Source organism: Syngnathus scovelli, chromosome 14 (genome assembly GCF_024217435.2).
Source record: "Syngnathus scovelli strain Florida chromosome 14, RoL_Ssco_1.2, whole genome shotgun sequence".
Classification (NCBI taxonomy): domain Eukaryota; kingdom Metazoa; phylum Chordata; class Actinopteri; order Syngnathiformes; family Syngnathidae; genus Syngnathus; species Syngnathus scovelli.
Genome location: NC_090860.1, coordinates 7,743,845 through 7,762,740, shown reverse-complemented (window position 1 = coordinate 7,762,740; position 18,896 = coordinate 7,743,845). Strand labels below are relative to the sequence as shown.

Genomic DNA, 18,896 nt, shown 5'->3' with positions numbered 1-18,896 from the left:
AAGGATTTTCAAATCGTTGTTTTTATTTACATTTTACACAATTTAATATAAATATAATTAATACAAATAAGAAGCAGCAAATGAGCTTGAGACTTCAATATGAGTACTGTGAAGTAAACAACTCTTTAATGAAATGTCTTAATGCATCTCAAGTACATTTTAACGAGGCAAAGTAACAAAATAAACATCAAGTATAATGAAAAATACAAAACTATTATCATCTCGAGGCCGGTTAACTTTATTTTCAAATTCATTGGTAAAACTAAAATGAAATGGACTTCTCACTGTAGTAAAGGAGTTCAGCATCTCAATCAAAAGGTGCATACTAGAATAGAATTGTCATAAAGTCTGCTCAAATAGAAGGTGAGAACTTCATGGATCATTGCTCATCTCCCCAAGACACTCCGAATTGTCAAAAGAGACTCTTTGGCAACTGACTGAGCAGGCAACAGGGTTAGGTGTGGGCTTCTGTGTGCCTGATTAAGCTTGCCCTCTGAGAGAATTGTTGGCCACAAACTGAGCATGAAAAAGGTTTCTCGCCAGTGTGGATTCTTGTGTGCCTTTTTAAATGTCCACTCTCAGAGAATTTTTTGCCACAAACTGAGCATGAAAAAGGTTTCTCGCCAGTGTGGATTCTTGTATGAGATTTTAAGTTTCCCTTGTCATAGAATTGTTGGCCACAAACTGAGCATGAAAACTTCTCGCCAGTGTGGATTCTTATGTGCGTTTTAAAAGTTGCCCTGTGAGAGAATTGTTGGCCACAAACTGAGCATGAAAAAGGTTTCTCGCCAGTGTGGATTCTTGTATGAGATGTTAAGGTTTCCCTTTGAGAGAATTTTTGGCCACAAACTGAGCATGAAAAAGGTTTCTCGCCAGTGTGGATTCTTGTGTGCACTGTTAAATGTGCCCTCCGAGAGAATTTATGGCCACAATCTGAGCATGAAAAAGGTTTCTCGCCAGTGTGGATTCTTGTGTGCATTTTTAAGCTTTCCTTGTGAGAGAATTTTTGGCCACAAACTGAGCATGAAAAAGGTTTCTCGCCAGTGTGGATTCTTGTATGAGATTTTAAGCTTTGCTTGTCAGAGAATTGTTGGCCACAAACTGAGCATGAAAAAGGTTTCTCGCCAGTGTGGGTTCTTGTGTGCATTTTCAAATGTTCATTCCGAGAGAATTTTTTGCCACAATCTGAGCATGAAAAAGGTTTCTCGCCAGTGTGGGTTCTTGTGTGCATTTTTAAACTTTTCTTGTTAGAGAAGTTTTGGGCACAAACTGAGCATGAAAAAGGTTTCTCGCCAGTGTGGATTCTTGTGTGCCTTTTTAAGCTTTCCTTCTCAGAGAATATTTGGCCACAAACTGAGCATGAAAAAGGTTTCTCGCCAGTGTGGATTCTTGTATGCATTTTTAAACCTCCATTGTGAGAGAATTTTTGGCCACAAACTGAGCATGAAAAAGGTTTCTCACCAGTGTGGATTCTTGTATGAGATTTTAAGCTTCCCTTCTGTGTGAATTTTTGGCCACAAACTGAGCATGAAAAAGGTTTCTCGCCAGTGTGGATTCTTGTATGAGTTTTTAAGCTTACCCTTTGAGAGAAGTTTTGGCCACAAACTGAGCATGAAAAAGGTTTCTCGCCAGTGTGGATTCTTGTGTGCATTGTTAAATGGTCCCTCCGAGAGAATTTTTGGCCACAATCTGAGCATGAAAAAGGTTTCTCGCCAGTGTGGGTTCTTGTATGAGATTTTAAGCTTTCCATTCGAGAGAAGTTTTGGCCACAAACTGAGCATGAAAAAGGTTTCTCGCCAGTGTGGATTCTTGTGTGCACTGTTAAATGTTCCCTCCGAAGAAATCTTTGGCCACAAACTGAGCATGAAAAAGGTTTCTCGCCAGTGTGGATTCGTGTGTGTATTTTAAAATTTGCCCTATGAGAGAACTGTTGGCCACAAACTGAGCATGAAAAAGGTTTCTCGCCAGTGTGGATTCTTGTGTGCCCTGTTAAATGTTCCCTCCGAGAGAATTTTTGGCCACAATCTGAGCAGAAAAAAAATTTCTTTCTTGTGTGCATTCTCATGTGTTGTTTCAAGCTACTGCTATGAGCAAAAAAAATTCCACAGTGAGAACATTGCCTGTGTTTGTTTTGAGACTCATCATCATCATCATCAGCAGGAACATGTGACAACACCTCATCACTATCTGATGGTAGAGCTGCTTGTGATCCTCCACAGTGGTCTCCATTACTTACTCTGGTCATTTGTTGACTTGAGCTGCAGCTTGGAGGCTCCGCCCCTGTGCTCACCTTATGTTGACCCTCATCTAAACGCTTCACAGGCACACCAGTCAATGGCATCTTGCAGGTATCTTCTTCTTCCTTTCTAATGTCGCAGGAGTCCTCTCCCTCCTCTACATTACAAGGCCGCTCCGGCTCTTCCTCCTCTTTTATAGTGCATAGAAACCTCTGCTCCATTTGTTCATTGAAGTGGTGGACCTCTTTGCCCACATCTTCCTCTTTAATGCGAGTGCGGTCTGGCTCCTCCTGCTTAGGACGAATAGCTTCACTGATGTCTGCAAAACAAGACAACCACATATTAACAATGAAAGTTACAGTTGAAGAGAAACTGGCAAAACCTATACAAGGACTTTTTCAATCAGCATATCACACATGATTTCAATAGAATTCTACTAAAAATAAACACTGGAAGAGGATTCATAATAGAAGCTAGACGTGTACTAACCTGCTCTGCGCAACACAACATAAGGCTGCAGCCAAAGATGCTCCAGTCGTCGACGACTGCGGTCCTTTTCCTTCACGTACTCTGCTGTGGTCCCAGACATTTTCACACTGCAATCAAAACACTTGTTCAACGATGTTTGGCTAACAAAAGTGTCTTTTGGACAGCGGTGAGCGAGCTATTTGTTGAAGTAACTGAATATAGGTGATCCCGTATTTACGCAATCGTATTTTGTGCTGTGCTAGATAGTTTGGCAAGAAAATACACTTAGTAAAAGACAGTCTAGTCTAGATATGGGCAAACTATGGCCCGCGGGCCACATCCGGCCCACGGGCCGTTTAATCCGGCCCGCCAAACCAGAATAAATTGCATTTTGAATTTTTTGGGGGGGCATTTTCCCTGCAATTACTATGTTTCCCCAGTAGATGGAGAAGCGCCCGCCCGCGCATTTACTCCCGGGAGCCGTGTCAGAAAGCTCCGTGCACACTCACAAGTGCGTGGGCGTACTCAGTAGTACGGACGCTGTGCACTCCGCGCTCATTTAATCTATCAGTGCCGAATTTCGAGCGTAGGCTGTGACATCAGTATTCTCGTAATTCGCGCCCTGAGCTTTCAGATACAGTTTTACGCTAATGCCACCCACAAACCTTCCCCTGGAATCCTTCCATTATACGAGTGGCCCGAAGAAAAGAAAGATGGACACTGAGTGCCGAATGTTAAAAAAGAGTGGACAATTTGGCTCGACCTACGTGTGTGAGAAGACGTTCAGGCACATGAACGTCAACAAAGCCCGTCACAGATCTAGGTTAACGGACAGACACCTCGGCTCTATCTTAAGAATTACCACAACAAATTTTACTCCAGACGATGATGCACTGGCAAAAAAAGCGAAACCAACAATACTCTTGATTTCTTTATTACTTTATTTAGATGTATTCTTTCACTGATTCTTCAAGATGATGTATTTGGTCAGAATGTTTGCCGTTGGATGTGATTTCGCCTCATTAGATAAACATATTTCATAAATCTGACCTGCAGGTGCTGAAGTGATGGAAAATGTTATTCATCATAACAGTGTCGTATTTAATAATAATCACTGATATTAGTTTTTGGGTGAAATATATTTTTTAATGCTGTTAATAAATGCATTTGTTTTCAAAAAGTTTTTTTTAATATCCATGCTTTAGTATCTACTAAAAGTAAAAACCTTTTATGCAATGACCTTTACATGTCATTTATATTACTTCACACAAACACTACATCCATCTGCTCCTGGTTCGGCCCCCCGGTCAAAATTTAGAACCCAATTCGGCCCGCAAGTCAAAAAGTTTGCCCACCCCCTGTCTAGTCGCTCGCATTGTTCCACAACGCCTATGTACCTTGGAATTCCTAACAAAATGAAAATAGCTGTTGGAATAATTAGATCAACTCTTTATCTTTTATCTATGCCATAGATAAAAACTAAAGTGTCAAACTAATTTTTTCACGGGCCGCATTGTAGTCATAGCTTATTTCGGAGGGCCATTATGACTGGCAACCCATATAAATGTATGAGCACCTCATATTATATACAGTAAAAGCTACAAAACAAACTGACAACAAACTGACAAATAACTCGTTTTCAAATCAGACGAGTAAAAACTGGTCAAATATTTTTAAAAAAGAAGATATTAAAAGTGAAGACAATCTGCAATTCTAGTAATGACACACGGATTTGATGCACAATTTGTCTTCGCGGCCCACATAAAATGATGTGGCGGCCCGTATCTGGCCCCCGGGCCTTGAGTTTGACATCCTTATAAGGACATCCTTTTGCTTTCCCGCCTTTTCCGGGCAGCACAAAACCTTCTTACCTGGAGAGTGGGGGTTGTTGTTTTATCTGCTGTATTGCCGCGTGTACTGACCGCCATTAAACAACCAAGATCTTGGCAATAAAGAACCAACTATAACTCCACATCTTTAGTTTTCTTTCTCAACGACAGACATCTCAAACAACATACAATAGGTGTCAACTTGTTTTGTTTACAACGTTACCTTAAAGCAACCCAATACACGAAACGAAATTTCATGTAGATCGGACCCGTTTTAGCAAACGTGATTACGCGGTATCATCTGGTAGAGTGCATGAAGGCATTGAGATTTAAAATCCGGAGCATCCCTGCCTGCAACTATCACTGCTAATCCTCGACTTTGAGTATTTCCACAGTATTGCTCTTGGTACAGGCAAGAACCAACATTTGAGATCCAACATTCGTCGAGGATAATCAAGCTAAATATCATAAAGTTAGCACTGTGGTAGTTACCTTGCTAATGAAAGCAGCCCGCACGCACTTCTGTACTGCAACCAAGCAGTACTACAAATAACGTTGCTAACGTGCTGCTAACATGATAACTTAGGTCCATCGTCGTAACTTACCTCTTTCGTCGTTGCGGTTGTCGCGTAGCTAATGTTACTGATCCACCACATAAGTTGCGTGTTTATCGGATGCAGGCAAACGGAAGGCGATACGCTCCTGTTTGAGTGCTTTAAACCAAGCGCGGTTTTGTTGTCGTCGCTACTTCCTGTTACGTAATGATGATGTCATTTGAGTGAGGTTCCGGACGCCCTCTAGCGCACAGATATTAAACTCAAGGCCCGGGGGCCAGATACGACCCGCCACATTATTTTATGTGGCCCGCGAAGACAAATTGTGCATCGACTTCATGTGTCAATACTAAATTAAAAATTTAGTTCACTTTTCGTTGGGAAGAGAAGGGAACGAAACGTCCATATATACCATAACAAATATGCCACGCATGCGCTTTCAAGCCACTACATTGATTCAGAATTCGAACCAATCACTTACATATATATACACATATATATATATACATACATACATACACACACTCACACACACACAACCCGGATTAGGTTGCAGTTGGGAAATTGTGTAAAAATAAATACAATGATTTGAACATCCTTTTCAATCTATATTCAACTGAATACACTACAAAGACAACATATTTAATGCTCAGACTCATCGACTTTATTTTATTTTTCAAATAATAATTAACTTAGAATTTCACGGCTGCAACACGTGCAGTAGAAGTTGGGAAAGGGCATGTTTACCACTTTGTTACATCACCTTTCCTTTTAATAACACTCAATAAACGTTTTGGAAGAGAGGAGACTAATTCTCTTAGCTTCTCATGTGGAATTCTTTCTGAAGTTTTCCTGAGCCCATTTGGTGATATCCTTTACACACTCATGTCGGTCTTTAAGACAGTGAGGGATCGATCAAGGGTCACGGTCATTCAGTCTTGGTTTCCGGCCGTGGCACTTACGTGCAGTGATTTCACCAGATTCTCTGAACCATTTGATGATATTATGGACCGTAGATATTGAAATCCCTAAATTCCTTGCAATTTTGCTTTGAGAAATGGTCTTAAACTGTTTAACTATCTTCTCACGCAGTTGTGGACAAAGTGGTGAACCTCACCCCATCCTTGCTTGTGAATGACTGAGCATGTTTGGGGAGGCTCCTTTTATACCCAATCATGGTACCCACCTCTTCCCAATTAGCCTGATCACATGTGGGATGTTCTAAATAGGTGTTTGATGAGCTTTTCTCAGCATTCTCGGTATTTTTTGCCACCTTTCCCAACTTCTACTGGACGTGTTGCAACCATGAAATTCTAAGTTAATTATTATTTGGCAAAAAACAATTAAGTTTATCAGTTTGAACATTAAATATGTTGTCTTTGTAGTGTATTCAATTGAATATGGGTTGAGAAGGATTTTCAAATCGTTGTTTTTATTTACATTTTACACAATTTAATATAAATACAATTAATATAAATAAGAAGCAGCAAATGAGCTTGAGACTTCAATATGAGTACTGTGAAGTAAACAACTCTTTAATGAAATCTCTTAATGCATCTCAAGTACATTTTAACGAGGCAAAGTAACAAAAAAACTGTTGAAGAAAAATGGGGAATATCCAACACTATTTTATTTTTCATTTGATTGATCCACATGACATGAAAAGCTGAACAAAACAAAATCCTAAACAGCCACTAATAAAAACTAAGCAACTCACCCTGAATATGAACAAACAACTAAAAACAAAATAAACATCAAGTATAATGAAAAATACAAAACTATTATCATCTCGAGGCCGGTTAACTTTATTTTCAAATTCATTGGTAAAACTAAAATGAAATGGACTTCTCACTGTAGTAAAGGAGTTCAGCATCTCAATCAAAAGGTGCATACTAGAATAGAATTGTCATAAAGTCTGCTCAAATAGAAGGTGAGAACTTCATGGATCATTGCTCATCTCCCCAAGACACTCCGAACTGTCAAAAGAGACTCTTTGGCAACTGACTGAGCAGGCAACAGGGTTAGGTGTGGGCTTCTGTGTGCCTGATTAAGATTGCCCTCTGAGAGAATTGTTGGCCACAAACTGAGCATGAAAAAGGTTTCTCGCCAGTGTGGATTCTTGTGTGCCTTTTTAAATGTCCACTCTCAGAGAATTTTTTGCCACAAACTGAGCATGAAAAAGGTTTCTCGCCAGTGTGGATTCTTGTGTGCCTTTTAAAACTTGCCCCGTCAGAGAATTGTTGGCCACAAACTGAGCATGAAAAAGGTTTCTCACCAGTGTGGGTTCTTGTATGAGTTTTTAAGTTTCCCTTGTGAGAGAATTTTTGGTCACAAACTGAGCATGAAAAAGGTTTCTCGCCAGTGTGGATTCTTGTATGAGATTTTAACCTAAGCCTTCGAGAGAATTTTTGGCCACAAACTGAGCATGAAAAAGGTTTCTCGCCAGTGTGGATTCTTGTGTGCATTGTTAAATGTTCCCTCCGAGAGAATTTATGGCCACAATCTGAGCATGAAAAAGGTTTCTCGCCAGTGTGGGTTCTTGTGTGACTTTTAAAAGTTGTCCTGTGAGAGAAGTTTTGGCCACAAACTGAGCATGAAAAAGGTTTCTCGCCAGTGTGGATTCTTGTATGAGATTTTAAGCTTCCCTTCTCTGAGAATTTTTGGCCACAAACTGAGCATGAAAAAGGTTTCTCGCCAGTGTGGGTTCTTGTGTGCGCTTTTAAATGTCCATTGTGAGAGAATTTTTTGCCACAAACTGAGCATGAAAAAGGTTTCTCACCAGTGTGGGTTCTTGTATGAGATTTTAAGTTTGCCTTCTGAGAGAATTTTTGGCCACAAACTGAGCATGAAAAAGGTTTCTCGCCAGTGTGGATTCTTGTATGAGATTTTAAGCTTATCTTTTGAAAGAAGTTTTGGCCACAATCTGAGCATGAAAAAGATTTCTCGCCAGTGTGGGTTCTTGTATGAGATTTTAAGCTTTCCCTTCGAGAGAAGTTTTTGCCACAAACTGAGCATGAAAAAGGTTTCTCGCCAGTGTGGATTCTTGTGTGCACTGTTAAATGTTCCCTCCGAGAGAATTTTTGGCCACAATCTGAGCAGAAAACATTTTTCTTTCTTGTTTGCATTCTCATGTGTCGGTTCAAGCTCCTGCTATGAGCAAAAATAATTCCACAGTGAGAACATTGCCTGTGTTTGTTTTGAGACTCATCATCATCAGCAGCAGTAGCAGCAGGAACATGTGACAACACCTCACCACTATCTGACGGTAGAGCTGCTTGTGATCCTCCACAGTGGTCTCCATTACTTACTCTGGTCATTTGTTGACTTGAGCTGCAGCTTGGAGGCTCCGCCCCTGTGCTCACCTTATGTTGACCCTCATCTAAACACTTCACAGGAACACCAGTCAATGGCATCTTGCAGGTATCTTCCTCCTCCCTTCTAATGTCGCAGGAGTCCTCTCCCTCCTCTACATTACAAGGCCGCTCTGGCTCTTCCTCTTTTACAGTGCATAGAAACTTCTGCTCCATTTGTTCATTGAAGTGGTGGACCTCTTTGCCCACATCTTCCTCTTTAATGCGAGTGCGGTCTGGCTGCTCCTGCTTAGGATGAATAGCTTCACTGATGTCTGCAAAACAAGACAAACACATATTAACAATGAAAGTTACAGTTGAAGAGAAACTGGCAAAACCTATACAAGGATTTTTTCAATCAGCATATCACACATGATTTCAACAGAATTCTACTAAAAATAAACACTGGAAGAGGATTCATAAAAAGAAGCTAGACGTGTACTAACCTGCTCTGCGCAACACAACATAAGGCTGCAGCCAAAGATGTTCCAGTCGTCGACGACTGCGGTCCTTTTCCTTCACGTACTCTGCTGTGGTCCTAGACATTTTCACACTGCAATCACAAAACTTGTTCAACGATGTTTGTCTAATAAAAGTGTCTTTTGGACAGTGGTGAGCGAGATATTTGTTGAAATAATTGAATATAGGTGATCTCGTATTTACGCAATAGTATTTTGTGCTGTGCTATATAGTTTGGCAAGAAAATACACTTAGTAAAAGACAGTCTAGTGACGCCTATGTACCTAGGAATTCCTAACAAAATGAAAATAGGTGTTGGAATAATTTGATCAACTCTTTAGCTTTTATCTATGCCATATATTCTATGGATTGTTGTTGATTGAGGACGTTCGTCTTATTTTATATAAACATGACTGCTCAATCAGAGCACGTATACAGCACACAGAGCTGTGTAACCTTCCAATACACATAGGTACAGACCACTGACCACGCGCGCGCGCGCACGCGCACGCGCACGCACACACACACACACACACACACACACACACACACACACACACACACACACACACACACACACACACACACACACACACACACACACACACACACACACACACACACACACACACACACACACACACACACACACACAGGGCAGTGACTCTTGCATAGATACCAAATAGTCAGGCAACAGCAGAGCAGAACAGGGGTGTCAAACTAATTTTTTCACGGGCTGCATTGTAGTCATAGCTTCTTTCGGAGGGCCATTATGACTGGCAAGCCATATAAATGTATGAACACCTCATATTATATACATTAAAAGCTACAAAACAAACTGACAAATAACTCGTTTTCAAATTAGACGAGTGAAAACTGGTCAAATATTAAAAAGAAAAGATATTATTGAAAGTGAACACAATTTGCAATTCTAGTAATGGCACACAAATTTGATGCACAATTTGTCTTCGCGGCCCACATAAACTGATGTGGCGGGCCGTATCTGGCCCCCGGGCCTTGAGTTTGACATCTTTATAAGGACATCCTTTTGCTTTTCCGCCTTTACCGGGCAGCACAAAACCTTCTTACCTGGAGAGTGGGGGTTGTTGTTTTATGTGCTGTATTGCCGCGTGTACTGACCGCCATTAAACAACCAAGATCTTGCCAATAAAGAACCAACTATAACTCCACATCTTTAGTTTTCTTTCTCAACGACAGACATCTCAAACAACATACAATAGGTGTCAACTTGTTTTGTTTACACCGTTACAAAGCAACCCAATACACGAAACGAAATTTCATGTAGATCGGACCCGTTTTAGCAAACGTGATTACTCGTTATCATCTGGTCGAGTGCATGAGGGCATTGAGATTTAAAATCCGGAGCATCCCTGCCTGCAACTATCACTGCTAATCCTCGACTTTGAGTATTTCCACAGTATTGCTCTTGGTACAGGCAAGAACCAACATTTGAGATCCAACATTAGTCGAGGATAATCAAGCTAAATATCATAAAGTTAGCATTGCTAACCTTAGTAGTTACCTTGCTAATGAAAGCAGCCCGCACTTCTGTACTGCAACCAAGCAGTACTACAAATAACGTTGCTAACGTGCTGCTAACATGATAACTTAGGTCCATCGTCGTAACTTACCTCTTTTGTCGTTGCGGTTGTCGTGTAGCTAATGTTACTGATCCACCACATAAGTTGCGTGTTTACCGGATGCAGGCAAATGGAAGGCGATACGCGCCTGTTTGAGTGCTTTAAACCAAGCGCGGTTTTGTAGTCGTCGCTACTTCCTGTTACGTAATGATGATGTCATTTGAGTGAGGTCCCGGACGCCCTATAGCCGCCAGATACGACTCGCCACATTATTTTATGTGGCCCGCGAAGACAAATTGGGCATAAATTCGTGTGTCATTACTTTGGGATGTGGGAGGAAACCGGTGTGTCCGGAGAAAACCCACGCGGGCCCGGGGAGAACATGCAAACTCACATAGGGAGGGCTGGAGGTGAATCGAATCCATACCCTCTGAACTGTGAGGCGGACGTGCTACCCAGTTATTATTATTATTATTATTATTATTATTATTATTATTATTATTATTATTATTATTATTATTAGTAGTAGTAGTAATAGTAGTATTAAACGTACTTTACTATAGTAGTGTTCATGTTAGTAATTATAAATAATCTTTTTTATTTTTTTATTGTTTTTTACAGTACCCATAATCGCATTATTCACATCCTTATATTTTAAATAAAAACAAATAATAGCTTTTGTTTTGAAAGGAGTACAAGTGGTTGTGCTGTTAGTTTGAAAGTAACGGAAGTGGTGTGCTATTTACACGCTCATTATAAAACGAACTTATCTGTAGCTTTGTGGCTAGCTTGGCAGTGGGTTGTTTTGCTTGATAGCCGCCCGGGGTTCCCTCTCGTCACTGCTGAACTCCCGTCACTGCAAAATCGATCACCACAGCGGCTCAGCAGACGGCGCACGATTAAGTTCCAGGTTCGTTTTGCTTGTGTCGCAATGACACGCAACTTATTAGCGGACAGCTTACCCAAACGTTACGTTTTGTCTGTCTCTGTCAGCCATGTTACTGTATATCAATCAATGATGCAGCTAGTAACCGTGTTTATTTTTAGCAGCTATTTTCTGCAGTGCTACTCCATACAGAACATATAGGTCTAGTGTTTTTTTCTCTTGTAATGTCATGTTCCTGACAATTCCGCATTTTCGTGTAAATGCTAACACGCGGCCGTCAGAAATGTGTTAGTGCTAAATTTAGCGGTGTTTGGGTTGACTGTACTAGCTAGCACTCAAGCTGATGTGACGCTAAGAGGTAGTTAGCAAGCTTTCAATCGTGCAATTATTTGACAAACCGCGTAGAAGCACTTGTCAATAAACTCGTTACCCTTTCGATTGTGATAGAATCTATTGTCACACACGCGCTGTAGCTCTAGACGTTTTATTAAAAAACGTTGCCTGCCATTGAACCTGCATCTTTAGCACAAGATGCTCATGGTTACTTAAAGCTGCTCTGAATGATGGAAGCCTTTCACCAATATTTTATGAATCTAAAACAGCATGTCATTTCCTTGCATGTCTTTTATATACCTTGTCTTTTCTGGTGTCTAACTACAGGAAAATATTACAGTTTAGAGTTTGGCTTAGAGAAAAACTGTCAATATAACGTTATTTGATGTGCTTCTGCTTCCAGATGGACCAGCAGGACCAGTCTTATATGTTTGCCAGTCTCACACGGCCGCATTCTGAACAACTGCTGCAAGGCCTCCAGCTCTTGCGGCAGGACCACGAACTATGCGACATTATGCTCCGGGTGGGCGATGCCAAAATCCATGCCCACAAAGTAGTGCTGGCAAGCATTAGTCCCTACTTCAAGGCCATGTTCACAGGTAACCTGTCCGAAAAAGAAACCGCTGAGGTTGAATTCCAGTGTATTGACGAGACAGCCTTGCAGGTAAGATGGAAGCCGCTTAAAATGAAATAATAATTTTTCTACCGTTATTTTCCTGACTCTATTTTTCACCCCTCATAGGCCATTGTTGAGTACGCATACACTGGCACAGTGTTCATCTCCCAGGAAACTGTGGAATCTTTGCTACCGGCAGCCAACCTACTCCAGGTCAAGCTAGTACTAAAGGAATGCTGTTCCTTCCTGGAAAGCCAGCTGGATGCTGGGAACTGTATCGGTATCTCTCGTTTTGCAGAGACATATGGCTGTCATGATCTATGCCTGGCTGCAACAAAGTTCATTTGTGAGAATTTCGAAGAGGTCTGTCAGACTGAAGAGTTTTTTGAACTGACGAGGGCAGAGCTGGATGAAATTGTGTCCAATGACTGTCTTAAGGTGGTAACGGAGGAGACTGTATTTTATGCCTTGGAGTCTTGGATTAAATACGATGTAACGGAACGACAGCAGCATTTGGCTCAGCTCCTGCACTGTGTACGCCTTCCACTTCTCAGCGTCAAATTTCTAACTCGTTTATATGAAGCAAATCATCTCATACGAGATGACCACGCATGCAAGCACTTGCTCAACGAGGCCCTCAAATATCATTTCATGCCTGAGCATAGACTCTCCTATCAGACTGTGTTGTCTGCAAGACCAAGGTGTGCCCCAAAGGTACTGCTGGCAGTAGGAGGCAAGGCTGGACTATTCGCCACATTAGAAAGGTAATAACCAAATGCTAGCAGCTGTTTTCTTCCCTTTTGTATGTTAGCAGTATAGCTAACAGATGTAATCTGCTTTTTTTCTTGCAGCATGGAAATGTATTTCCCTCAGACGGATTCATGGATAGGACTAGCGCCACTCAGTGTTCCCAGATATGAGTTTGGAGTGGCAGTGCTTGACCACAAGGTGTATGTGGTAGGAGGCATCGCCACACACATGAGACAGGGCATTAGCTACAGGAGGCACGAAAGCACGGTGGAGAGCTGGGACCCTGAAAGTAACACCTGGTCTTCAGTAGAGCATATGGCCGAGTGTCGCAGCACACTTGGCGTGGTGGTCCTGGCTGGAGAGCTGTACGCACTTGGAGGCTATGATGGCCAATATTACCTCCAGTCAGGAGAAAAGTACGTCCCCAAATTGAAGGAGTGGCAGCCTGTGGCACCAATGACCAAGTCCCGCAGCTGCTTTGCCACCGCTGTGCTGGATGGCATGGTTTATGCTATTGGAGGATATGGACCGGCTCATATGAACAGGTACGATTCAGTTGTGAAATAATGAAATGTGGGACGGCATGAGCTGCTTTATTAAAACCAGGAAGTGGCACACACAGTGTTTCTCGAAAAAGTTTGGTAGTTTTATTTTTTAAATCTAGTAATCAAAGCGCCGAATGAAGTGTTGCTGAGAAAATGGCGAGAGGCTTGTTTATGAGTGAAGTCAAAAGTGAAGTGGAAGCTGAAGTTTCAGTGAGTGCCGTTGCTGTGGCTCTTTGGTAAGCACTGTCTCTGTTGCTCGTTTCCTTGACTCCCAAAAGCCTTCAGGAGTTTGTGTTTGAACAGAAACCCTCAGGGGACTGATGCACCCCCCCCCTCCCCCTTTCCTCCCAATGGCTTTTGTTCTCTTGCCTCATGCAAAACAATCCCAGATTGCAAATGTTCCAGTGTGTCTTTGGGAGGATTCATTTAATCGATTTGTATGGAGGCAAATTTATGTTGCATGGGTCACAACGAAGTTAGGTTTGTTTTATTTGGTTGCAAACTATGTTGGTACAGTTTCAACAAAAATATTTTGAAATTCAAGTGCAAACAAATTCCATGCCGTCGTAGGCTACTTCTTACTATCTTAACGGCTACTGTCCAGTAGATGACTAGTAAATGTTACTTATGCCTCTTCATACAGTGTGGAGCGGTACGACCCGAGCAAAGATGCCTGGGAAATGGTAGCCCCCATGGCAGACAAGAGGATTAATTTCGGCGTGGGTGTCATGCTTGGCTTCATATTTGTGGTCGGAGGACACAATGGGGTCTCGCACCTGTCCAGCATCGAGAGGTATGACCCACACCAGAACCAGTGGACAGCCTGTCGACCAATGAACGATCCACGCACTGGTGAGTTAATATTGTACATTTGTACATCGTTGAAAATTACATTTTAATATTGCCGGGCCACATATGGTATCTATTCAAAATTTGGGGAAGCCATGATATTTAGCTTTACCTGACTCAATGTTCGTTCGACTTTTCCAAATTGTCATCATATGATAATTTGGATTCAGTAAACATTCATAGAATTGTATCAACTTTTTGTGTCTTACAGGTGTGGGTTCTGCCATAGTGGACAATTACCTCTATGTCGTGGGAGGTCACTCAGGATCATCTTACCTGAACACTGTCCAACGCTATGACCCCATCTCAGATAGCTGGTTGGACTCCAGCGGCATGATTTATTGCCGCTGTAACTTTGGTCTGACTTCCCTTTGACCCATGGCCCAACCAACGAGCACCTAATGAGTCAACTTGAATACGAAGCTGCAATCCCCCCGCCTCCCCCCCCGTTGAATCCTTATTCCGTCCCCACATCCTTTTCATCCTCGAGGTGCAAAGGATTGCCAAACACCAGCATGAGCAGCAGTGGACAACAAGCTTGCTGGCTGGCTGGCGGGATGGATGCGATCGGCTGGCTTCCTGGCTGGTCAGGTGGGGTGTTGGGGGATGCGTCTGCAGAGAAGATAAAGAGCCTTGTGCTGACATGGCAATGGCTGCTGCTCCGGCCATGAGGACACGTCTGCTTTATGTCTGCTGGACCACAATGAAGACTTGGAGCCATTTTCCAGAGGATTATGGGGGAAAAAAAAAAAAAAGAAATTGTCACGGTTTTGTTTAAAAATTCTTGTACTTGAGCAAACTGTTTGCCCCTATTTAGCCATTGATCATTTATTTATTTATTTTCTACTTCCCCCCCCCCCTCCCCCCGCTGCAACGAGGACCTTGTGTTCAACTGCTGCAAAACAGTAGACGGTGTAGTCGTATGAATGTTTGTTGGCCAGGTAGCTGTGTGTCCGTGCGCGTGTCCGTGTGTATGCTTAAGGGGTATCTGCATGTCGGATAGGATTGTTTTGGTTTCGCGTCTGCATGCAGAATAGATACTCGTGCGTGCAGACACGAGGTTCTGCATTACGATATATGCTTCACAAAAGTAGGATTTCAACTCTTTCTATTTTCTCAACAAGGGCTGCGTTTCTCTCACTTGTAAATAGTCTAAATTAAATGTATAGATATAAATATATCCTTAGTGCATCGCCTGTAAATGTTTGATCACACTGGGTCAATCGTGTGTATGCGTGTGAAGAGGTGTCACGTTCCTCCATTCTCACCCCTTTTGCATCTTTAAACGTCACATCGTGCTCTCGCTTGTCTTTTGTTGAACCTGACCCTCTGTGCACCCTTTGGTCTGTCTGCAATGCCAACTGGTGCTATATTTAGGATTCAATGCGGGTCTGTGTTGCCTCGCACAACTGGGTCAACCTCTGTCTGCTTCTTATAGCTGTCTGGTGTTCATCTGTTAAAGCACATGCACCGTACAAAGAGCACTGAAAGAGAAGCTCGCTCTATCTCTTCGAAGAATAGCCACTCCAAAGACAACAAGCAGACTCATTGACCACCTCCAAACAGGTTAAAACGCATTCCCCATTCAAGCAAGACTTTGGTCGCAAATATATAAAAATATAACATATATATATATTGCAGCCGTCAGTCCTTGTGTGCCACAAATTAAAAATGTCTGTTTTTCTTTGTCGTGGCGTTACATGCTGTCTAACGGTTGCGCCCCAGTAGATTAACGGAAGTGTTATTGATTAGATTCTTATTTTCAGACAAATGATAGAAATGTTTTCGTTGTTACCTGCTGCTGACAGTTTCGACTACGCACTCCAGTCTTCTTCAGAGCCGTCATCCGACGTGTCATTTATTCATTGGGCGGCTCGGCAGACCTGTCAAAATCCGCCGAGCCAGCCCGTCTGCCCCTGGTGGTTTTTGACTTGTTCTCCTTTGTTTATGGCCCATCTTGGATATTGACAACGTGTGAGAGCTTGTTGAATGTGTTTTTCCTTCTCCTGTCTCTTTATCTTCAGTTATGGTGGTGGTATAATGTTCTGACTACTGATAGTTTGTGTGCTATGGGGTGTTCTGATGTCCAGACGAGGTGCTGGTCCGTATGGGTGGGTTTTCTGTAAACTGTAATCTTGATGCTGCCGTCGTCTTTGTGGTGGATGTTCATGTCCAGGAAAGATATGGTCGGGTTTATTTCCTCTTCGTGTGTGAATTGTATGTTGCCAGTGTTGTCCATGGTGTTCAGATGGTTGGTGAGCTCTTGTGTGTGTCCTGATTAAATTTTTTCCCAGGATATGGTCAACGTATCTTTTCCAGAATGTGGGTTTACAGAGAGTGGGTGCTGTGTTGATGGCTTTGGTTTCCAGGTCCTCATGAAAAAACTGCTCATTATTGCGGATAGTGGGTCTCCCATTGCGAATCTTCCGTGATGGCACGTTCTGTTGAGTTGGGCAGCTCCTGCTGATTCTTTGAATTCTTTGATCTTGCCGCCCCCTTTGCCGATGAGCGTGCCGCACTGGCTGGCAGGCACAACGAGGCGCATGGTGACTGGTGGTTTGCTGGTGGCTGTACTGTTAGTCATGGAGGTGCTTATGTCCTCCTCCAGTTTCTCTATGATCATGGAGAACGTTTTGAAAATGGAGGTGGTGGTTCCTCCCAGGGTTATGATCCTCTCTGGACAGTTCCCATCAGAGATGTTGATGTGGGTGCCACTCTCTTCTCTCATTTTCTTCCCTGACTCTCCTTTCTTGCCAATGATACTTCCAACCTCCTTTCCATACATGAGTAACCTGATGGTTAAGGTGACATTAAGTCCTCCTTCAACTAGACTTGAGTCCATTGATGAAGCTGGATGTGATATACTCGAGTGAATCTTTGGCCACAGGCCAAGTGCCCGAGCCGTCTTCACCAACGTGGAACCGTTGGCCAGGAAAGAGCAGCGGAATTCGGCGTCTCCTGAGGAAGACTGGAGTGCGCGGTCGAAACTGTCAGCAGCAGGTAACAACGAAAACATTTCTATCATTTGTCTGAAAATAAGAATCTAATCAATAACATTCAGAAGACATTATGAAACTAATCGAAATAATGGAAGTGTTGTTCATGTTTGAGCGTCATCACCATACTAATATGAACACTTTTGTTTGCAAGGTCCGAGTTGCACTTACCCCCCGAAAAAAGGTTTGACACATATTGTAAGATGCGCATATATGCATTTACGATAATGGCATTTACGTCATGCAATAAGAAAAATATGAAGTTGTGCGTCTTTAAAAAGCCAAGGCAATCTTGTTTTTGCTGTAACGGAGCACGTGTTGATTGAACACTTGTGGCCGCTAATGTCCGATCACAGGCTACTTGATGACGTAAGCCTCATTTTGATGTGCATGCTTTTTCATTCCATTCATGTTTTCTTTTTAGGAACAGGTAGATTCAAACAGACTGTTTCAGGTGTACAAGAATTGCAACTTTTTGTGTATTTGTGTGTGTGCATTGTCGCTCCAAAGGAGATGCGTTCTTCTGCATTGCCCCTGATATGCTAAAAGTTACCGTTTAGTTCTTCAATTAAAATAAGAGACTTTAAATTAGGTTTAAATTATAAAGGCCGTGATATTGTGCGTTTTTCTTTCAATTTTTCAAACATGTAATTTACTAAGATGTGAATGGGTGCTGTATTTATGATTTAAATTTTTGTTTCATGTCCTGTAGTCTTATCAACTGTTTTTTTTTGTTTTTGTTAACACCCTTCCAGAATGGGCTGCACAAATTATGCAGGCGTAATTTTGTGCCGTCACCATCATGTCTGTTAAATACAATGTTTTTGTTTTGTTTTCTATTTGTGTAGGCCAAACTGCTTTTGGCGTGAAGCTGATAGTAAATCTGCAAACGTAAATCTGCAAAAAGAAAAAGGATGGTAAACCCGAGTTTGTACACTTGTGGCCTATCTAATGTCATTGGCACCACTTTCACCAAAGTGCTTGTTCAAAGAAATCTGATGGACGACCACTTGTACGTTTGTGTAAAGAAAAAAAAAATGATGTCAATGTTAGCCAAATGACCACTCTGCTTCTTCTTCTTTATTTTTTCTATGTCCCATTGTGCGACAGGCAATGATGTTGAATTTAACTATCCTGTGGATTAGTACTGGAAATACATGCTAACCCTAGCAACAGTAGCCTTCCACTTTTGAATGAAATCCATTTTACATACATTGTAGTCAGTCTGTGAGGTGCAGTTGTACCCAGTTTTAAAATAAATGCCTGCCTTAAACGGTACAGTCTGCTTTTCTTATACATGTCAATACAGTGCAAAGTATCATCAAATGCTGTGTATTACAAATAAACTTCACATAAACGCAGAAATATAATACATACAAGAGATTGTGCAGCTAAATCAGGTGACATTCTTAAAAGCCAACAT

At 42.0% G+C, this 18,896-nt stretch overlaps 2 protein-coding genes across 5 annotated transcripts; one reads left to right on the top strand and one right to left on the bottom strand.

Moving 5' to 3' along the window:
• Nucleotides 1-5: 5 nt before the first annotated feature.
• On the bottom strand, nt 6-10,724 carry LOC125980542 (oocyte zinc finger protein XlCOF6-like). 4 transcript variants are annotated; one of them, XM_068652958.1, is made up of 3 exons: nt 5,140-5,294; nt 2,727-2,833; nt 6-2,556 (listed from the first exon to the last, which is right to left on the bottom strand). In XM_068652958.1, the coding sequence occupies exons 2-3, from the start codon at nt 2,824-2,826 to the stop codon at nt 455-457; spliced, it is 2,202 nt and encodes a 733-aa protein (XP_068509059.1). In that variant the 5' UTR covers nt 2,827-2,833; nt 5,140-5,294; the 3' UTR covers nt 6-454. The 4 variants fall into 4 exon arrangements, with proteins under 4 accessions (XP_068509059.1, XP_068509060.1, XP_049595765.1 ...); XM_068652959.1 differs by lacking the exon at nt 5,140-5,294 and adding an exon at nt 4,577-5,133; XM_049739808.2 differs by lacking the exons at nt 6-2,556; nt 2,727-2,833; nt 5,140-5,294 and adding exons at nt 6,697-8,713; nt 8,885-8,991; nt 10,550-10,724.
• A 514-nt stretch (nt 10,725-11,238) lies between these two features.
• Nucleotides 11,239-18,751, top strand: LOC125980543 (kelch-like protein 28). The gene is made up of 6 exons (XM_049739810.1): nt 11,239-11,408; nt 12,121-12,381; nt 12,460-13,097; nt 13,185-13,628; nt 14,272-14,480; nt 14,689-18,751. Exons 2-6 carry the CDS (start codon nt 12,121-12,123, stop codon nt 14,850-14,852), a joined length of 1,716 nt encoding a protein of 571 aa, XP_049595767.1. The 5' UTR covers nt 11,239-11,408; the 3' UTR covers nt 14,853-18,751.
• Nucleotides 18,752-18,896: the final 145 nt, after the last annotated feature.